Source organism: Triticum urartu, chromosome 2A, assembly GCF_056163025.1.
Source record: "Triticum urartu cultivar PI428250 chromosome 2A, HENAU_Tu73, whole genome shotgun sequence".
NCBI lineage: Eukaryota > Viridiplantae > Streptophyta > Magnoliopsida > Poales > Poaceae > Triticum > Triticum urartu.
In genome coordinates, this window is record NC_141874.1 from 647806555 (window position 1) to 647814468 (window position 7914).

The following is a 7914-nucleotide window of genomic DNA, read 5'->3' on the forward strand; positions in this document are numbered from 1 at the left end:
TTACCCAAATGTGCTGCTGAAGAGTATTCCAGTTGTTATTGGTGAACATGTTTGACTGAATGTCACACATCAGTGGATTCAAGCGATCGGCGGCACGGGGCATCCACATAAGGCGATTGGCGGCACACGAGGTCGAGGCGATGGGCGGTAATCCGTGATGTGTTTGGTTCGACAAAGGGTTGGTTTCCCAAACCAGAGCGTCAGAAAAGAAGTGAGGAGAAGGGAGAGGCCCGGCCGGCGTGCCTACTTGCAATGAAGAAGGGGGAAGTCAGGCAAGCGTGGCTGCTCGCGACGGGGGATGGGGAGAGCTCCGCTACCAGCGTGGCTGCTAGCGACGGAGAAGGGGGGGGGGGGGGGGGTCCGGCTAGAGTTGTTGCTCGCAAGAAGGAGGAGGCCCGGCCGGCGCTGCTGCTCATGGTAGGGATGGGGGATGTTCGGGGAGACGGTGGAAAACTGTCGAACCAAACGCGTCGATAAATCTTTGGTATTTCTTGCACATTAGTATGCACCATGAACTTCTGCATGTGATGATACAAGACCCCATTCATGTGGAATCGGTTGCATGAGCAGTCATATGAGCTAGCAACTGGGTTGACAATAACAATATGAATTTTCTTGGAACTAGGATCATTACGCCGTGGCTCGAACTGAAACAGATTGCCTTCTACCGGATTTATAGTCAAAGATGTTGTTTCCTCCATCATCTCCTTGAACTTGGCAAACTATAATGCTTCTACATACAAAACATGAACACGGATGCTACAAAAACATGACATAGCTGAAAGTACAGAACATGGACATTCAGAGCTTCTACCAAGCACTTGCGGTGCTTCTACCATGCATTTTCAGTGCATCACAAATCTACACAGAATGCTTCTACATACAGACCACGAACACAGATGCTAGAAACACATGACATAGCTGAACCTACAGAGAGCTTCTACCAAGCATGACCGGTGCATCACAAATCTACACATAATGCTTCCATCGAATTATTATAACAAGATTCATATAACTATGGTCCAAATAATCACACGGTCTTGCTGCCTAATGGAAAAATATCCATTCAACATTAACTAGCATCAAACGAAGCCCGATTCTCGTCAAAATCACCCAAAAAAACGAAACAACAGGTACAGTCTTCAGTTTACGTCTTCATCTCCATTGACAAAACCGGGGAATTTTTGGACTGCCGATTAAAGCCACCTGCAGCATCTCCTCCTTCCGAACTCAAGCCAGGCTGCAGCATCTCCTCCTGCTTCCGAACTGATGCCAGACTTGGACCACCGGAAGCACGATGACGATCTGCAATAGGGATCCAGATACTCAATCTCAAGCATCGGGTGCGCCGTTTTTGCATAAACTGGACAAAAGCATCTGGACTAGGAAACATGCTCAGATGGAGGAGGAAGGAACGGCTTGATGGATGCATTGCATACCAATGCCTAGCAGCGCCCAAGAAGAATCACCAGAACCAAGCGATGGCATTCACTTCAGCAGATTTGCTTCTTCTTTTTTTTACGCTGGAAACCAACTTTCCATTACTAAGCCCGCACAGCAACATCGCTGGCGACAATAGCTGACACAAAGTCCGGGGCTTGCTCAAGCCAGGAAGAAACTACACCACCTGCCCGGTGGCCAAACACGGCTAGTTCATGGGTCACTTCATTACACTCGCGCTTACAAAAAAAGCTAAACACGAAAGACTCAAAGTTCCCAAAGCAAAGACTGAGACTCCCTCAGGACTCAGGAGCACGCCAATCGTCGAACGATCATACTCATCAGAGTTGAGAACATTCCTTAACCAGGACAGAGGAGTCTGACTCAAATATCGCCCTATGAATGCCCAGTTCTGCAGCAGCTTCAACGGCCCTCACACAGGCCGACATCTCAGCATGCAGCGTCCCAGCCATGTGCTCCAAATATCCTGAAGGTGCAGCTAAAAATTCCCCTTGAGAGTTCCTTACAACACAGCCCCAAGCGCCCCTGCCAGTCTCCGCATAAAAAGAAGCATCAAAGTTAACTTTGTGTGTGCTATCCGGGGGTCTTTGCTGCTGGAGTATTTGCTGGCTAGCAACAGAGGCGTTCGCAACCTTCATACCAGCTTTGAATTCCTGAATGTGCTGCCTGATCGAATAAACTATAACATCAGCCGATCTCAGCTTGCCCCCAGCATTCACCTTATTTCTGGCCGACCACCCCTCCCACAGAAGGACAAAAGCAGCATCTCTCTTATGCGCCACAAGGGTCTATATATGTTCAAAAACTACAGCTGGGTTCTTACACTGTAACAGAGCTAGCCTGGGATCTTCCATGTCCATGTCACTCCATATCCTTCGGACAAATTTGCACTTTAGAAACAAATGCCCTCCATCTTCATCCAGGCGCATACACACAAGACATCTAGTATCAAGCTCAATCCTTTTCCTCTGAGCATTCATGCAAAGTGGCAGACATCTAGTATCAAGCTCAATCCTTTTCCTCTGAGCATTCATGCAAAGTGGCAGACTGTTATGTGCTAGTCGCCACAAGAAGATACATACCTTCCCTGGCAATGCTGATTTCCAGATTCTATCCCACTGCATGCTATCTCGGCCACCTGCCGACGAGGAGCCCACCTGGCTCCTCCTCTTCGCATCTCACAAGTGTGCTCCCAAATGGTACACAGAGCGGACTGAGAAATGACCCTTAGCATCAGGATGCCAAGCAAAGTGATCCGCCATTCCTCCCCTCAATGGTATTTTTGGAATGTCCTTCACGTCCTCGGCATAGAAAATGTCATGTAATAACGGCTCATCCCACTGCTCAGTCACAGAGTTGATTAGATCGCAGACCTTGGTGATCACCACGTTACCTCTGAAAGAAGCTGGCCTTCGAGTCTCACCCCTTGGGATCCAAGGATCATCCCACACTTAAATTCCCACACCTGTCCCAACTCAGCCATATAATTCCTTCTTTTAGCAAGGCGATTCCCTTTAGGATGTTGCACCACATATACGAAATACCGTCGCTTGCAGTGGCCTCCAAAACCGAGCAGTTTGGGTAGTACCGCGCCTTCAGAACTTGAGCACATAGTGTGTCTGGTGCTTCCAGAAGTCGCCATCCCTGCCTAGCTAGCATTGCCATGTTGAAAATATGCAAGTCACGGAAGCCACGTCCAGCATCCTTTGATCTAGTCATCTTCTCCCAACTGACCCAATGGCATTTGTTCATTTTATCTTGCTGACTCCACTAATGCCGCTCAATTAGTGCACTGATTTCTTCGCAAACTTGCTTAGTGAGATCAAAGCACGACATGGCATAGGTTGGGATCGCGTATGCAACCGCCTTTATGAGCAGCCTCTTTCCCTGCTTTCGGTAGTAACTTTTCCTTCCATCATTCAATCCTCTTGCCATATTCTCTGCTTCAGATATTCAAACTCTTTGCTTCTGGATGCACCGATATGTACCGGGAGGCCCAGGTACCTCTGGTTATGTGATTCTGTTGCAATACCCAAACTAACGAGAACATCCGCTTTTGTTGCCGCACTTGTCCCCTGCAGTGGATTTGTCCTTGTTGATTTTTTTGGCCAGTTTGCTCCTCATATAGAAAGCTAAAATCTGTTGTAACTTTGCTGCTCCTTGCACATTTGCCTTCATAACTATAAGAGAATCATCTGCAAAGAACAAGTGATTAATCTTTGGTGCACCCCTGCAAATCTGCACACCTTGAATGGTTCCCTCCTCTGCTTGCTGCAACATTGCGGAAAACGCTTCAGCACACATAATGAATAGGTACGGGATAGAGGGTCCTCTTGTCGGAGACCCCTTTCAGGCACAATTGTCTCCTATAAAGCCCCGATTAATTTTAACTCGGTACTTAACAGACTCTTTCGAAAAAGCTCCATTCCATCCGGTCACAAGCCTTGTTCATGTCTAGCTTGACTGCAACCAGCCCCACACGACCACCCTTTCTCCCATGCATCAGTTGAGTAATCGCATATGCCAATAACACATTGTCTGTAATCATCCTCCCCGGAACAAATGTGGACTAGAGGAACAAATGCGGACTGTGTTGGCGAGATGATTTCTGGCAGTATCTCCTTCAACCGGTTTGCAAGAATCTTGGGAGATAAGTTTGTAGAGTACATTACAAAGGCTAATAGGGCAGAACTCCGTTACTGGTTCAGGCTTTTTCACTTCAGCAGATTTGTTGAATGAATCATTAAGTAAGAACAATGCTGCCAGAGTGTTAGCATAGATAACAAAAAGCTGACGAGAACAAGACCTATACACAAACAGTCAGATATTATGTGACATACTGGTCAGTACCACATTACATAATAGGATACACTAATACAATACACAACACTGGAAATACAAAATACACTTATACAATACAGAACACTGGAAATACTAAGTCTGACAGCTTTCATAACGCCTGAGCACAATCAAACTTCCTCACTTCCCTCCATTGAGATCCACAGCTTGTCTTGAACTAGACAGGACCAAGCAACTGTGATTTCCAGCTCAGAGTCGCCAAGGTGACACACATCCTGAGTTATATTGCAATTCTGGGCCTTGATGGATACTTCACCTTTGATAGCCCCAGACTGCGAGTTAGCATGTATGACAACTTCAAGCGTTCCACATAATTTTACAGAGACAACATGCCTTGACAGATTAAGGTAACCCTTTGAACAACTAGTCATTGTTCCATCTTGAAGCACAACTTGCCGAAATAAAGGGTGAGTACTGTTAGGCAACCTGCCTTTCCGAGGCCTGCCTTTCCGAGGCAGAGAGAAGCAAACAACTCTGCCACCGTTTTTGAAAAGACTTGGTGTCTCTTCCGGAACACGGAGACGGATACCCACGATAGTAGCCTGGACTGATTCATGAAGTTCCTCTGAGCTTAACACCATTGTGCATAAGCCTCCGACAAGAGGGGTATATAGAGTACATGACACTTTACCGCTGTAATACCAGACACGAGTCATCAATGCAATATCTTCAGACTCCGTTCCACCCTTCACTTTGAGCTTGATTTCCACACGAACAGGTTCCTCGCATACAATTGCACGAGACGGGCCAGTCAAGTGCAAAAAAGGATCCTGCATTCACCATTCATTAATCAGTTTTGCTAAGCTAGCAATTTAGTGAGCAATCGCTTGATATGTGTTCTTAACAAGATGTGTATTTCTAAATGCATCGGTCATAACTAATTAACGGACCAGGAAAGATAAAATAGGAAGCAAAATACTAAACGGACCTCTTGATTGAGTATTTGGCAGTTATTCCTTCGACAGGAAAAGAGTATGTTGCGATTGTGATCCACATCGTCTCTTGCAGCTATCACGCCGTACACTTCCAGCGGCCACTTCAAGCCTGGAACATCTTCTATTTCTTTAACTTGGATGGAGTAAATCTGCAGAGTGCTAGCAACGAAAGCCGCAGATGGGGTGTTTCCTGGTGTACTGTGTGTAAAGTGCATAGGACTCAATGAAGCTGCAGCCATCAGAGGGGAAGACTATTTAGAGATTATGTAGTTGGAAAGAAGAAATGCAATGAACAATGAGCAGATATATGGCATGAACGAATGTTTACTCACTCGTCTCTGTGAAGGTACCGTAGAATCTGGACCAATTCGATACCCAGCCACGACGGTACTCATCAAAGAACTCCTCAGCCTATTTATTGTGCATCATGGCCTTCCTGAGCTTCTCTTTTGCTTTAACTCCCATCTCCTTGGTTTCCTCTATCTCCAATTTTATCTCTGTGGAAGTGGAAATCTTCGGCGACACCTCGCACTTCCCGTTGGCTGCCTCCAGAGTATCATTGGAAATTATTGGTGGCGTCTCATCTACCTCATCCAATTTGATTCTGGCTCTTAACCTGATTTTGGTCATGTTGACCGACTCCTTGAACAGCTCGGAGAACAATTGAGAATTGTAACTAAGATGTCCCATCTGATCCAACCGGGTGCAAAGCTGATCCAACCCGTTGAAGATTGCATTCAATCCATATTCATAGTAGGTCAGCCCCTGCGTCTTGGTTGCTGATCCACCCTTGTCTTCAGTCCTAATCTGAATCCCTTCCACACCGATGTTCTCCGAGACTTGCTCTTTGCTGGGAATCTCGCTGTTCTGCACCTTCTTCATCATCTGCAGCAAATTTGTCACCTCGCTGTACATGTTATCCATGTGGATATGGACCTCGTCACTGCTATAGTCGATAATCCTCAGCTTCTGCTCGGCTTTCAGCTCCGTCACGTTCTTGGAGATACGACTGAGTAAGGAGCAGATCTCAGCCCTAACCATCTCCGTGGCCGACTGAGTCTCCGATTTTGTCCCCTCGTGCAGGATCTCCGACAGCATGTTCTCCTTCATCCCCTCAGTTTCCCCCATCTCCAATTTTGTGTCAACGGAAGCGGAAATCAATGCCGCAACCTGACCTCTCTTCTTGGCCACTTCAATCTCCGATTTTGTCTCCTGATGCTTCCTCCTCTGGATGTCAGCACCATGGCCAATGCAGTTTCCAGATTCACCACTCTCGCCGTTCGCCTCCCCTTCCATCTCCACCTCACGAGGCCGCTCTCCGCTCTGTCTTTCCGCCGCCAACCCCGTCGCCCTTCTTTCTTTTCCTTCCGATTTAGATAGAGGAAGAGACGGTCTTTGCTAGGGTTTCGGCGAAAGATGGGTGGAGGTGTATTATATTGCATCTCAGCCTCGGCCCGGCCCGGTAGATGCAGACATACCGACAGGAGGCCGATGGGCGCAAATGCTATAATATCTCGCTCAACGCGAGATCGAAGCAAGTCTCGCCTGAAGGTTTTACCCTCGTTTGTCTAAAAAAAAAAGGTTTTACCCTCGTGTAGTTTACTGGACCGACCCGTTTTCTTTTGTTTTTTTCGTCCGCTGGCTCTCGGCTTTCCTTCGCAGGACGGGGCTTGCCTGCGGCCCCTTCGTGCGACCACCCCCTCCCGCTTCAGATTTTCTCATCCAAAAAGAAAAACAAATACAGATCATAATACCTATTCCCTTCCGTAATACTCTCATTATTAAAACTGAACACAGGACGGAAGGAAATAATCATAATCACCCGTGAAACAGATACATAGAATACACGAAAGCGCGCCAAAATGCAAAAGTACTGCTCATAGGAGGCGGCCGGCGGAGGTGACCTACAGTCTTAACGCACACAACAATCCTGGGCGAAGCACAGGGATTCTTCTTTTCTTCCTTTGAATTGTGCAGCAAAGGAATCTGCGCCTCTGATGGCTTCTCCGAGGAGTGGTCCGACGAACCAGGAGGGTGCCGATCAATCTGCTCCGAGGAGTGGTCCGACGAACTAGGAGGGTGCCGATCAATCTGACACATCAAAAGTAATAAATCTCACTCAGTTCTTCAAGGTCAAATTCTCTAATTTCTTTGTTTTGAACCATTGCGGGAGACTACATAGCCCTCAATGCAAACAAATATGATTGTCAAAAATATTGACTTACCATTAACTGCGACACGATCCCGAGTGTTGGACAGAAAGAAGTAGCATGTATGAAGCATAACAGAGCATTACCATGCACCCTTGTGGAACTTGTACAACAAACCGTGGCCACAATCTGGAGATCCAAACATCGACGGAAAATTAGTTTATTCTGCATTTATAAAAACAAAGCAGTACCATGTACAGTACCCCTAATTCACATTTAATTGAATGTGCGGACATTCTTGTAGCATCTCTGATTTCAGTTCCTGGAAAGCATCCACTACAGTTTCTGTATTCAGTGCATATAGTTCCTCTGTATTCAGTGCATATAGTTCCTGGGAAGTATTAACTAAATCGAATCTTAATTGATATATGATCTGCAGGAAACCGCAGTAGATCACACTGATGAAAGGGTACCAGAGCTTGGCATGAAACTTTTATCTGAAGAGGAAG

The 7914-nt window shown here is 46.6% G+C and overlaps 1 protein-coding gene across 1 annotated transcript; it reads right to left on the reverse strand.

Moving 5' to 3' along the window:
- Positions 1-4204: 4204 nt before the first annotated feature.
- LOC125539391 (uncharacterized) lies at positions 4205-6654 on the reverse strand. Its single transcript, XM_048702834.2, has 3 exons — positions 5588-6654; positions 5249-5484; positions 4205-5090 (listed from the first exon to the last, which is right to left on the reverse strand). The coding sequence occupies exon 1, from the start codon at positions 6549-6551 to the stop codon at positions 5667-5669; it is 885 nt and encodes a 294-aa protein (XP_048558791.1). The 5' UTR covers positions 6552-6654; the 3' UTR covers positions 4205-5090; positions 5249-5484; positions 5588-5666.
- Between the last annotated feature and the right edge of the window lie 1260 nt (positions 6655-7914).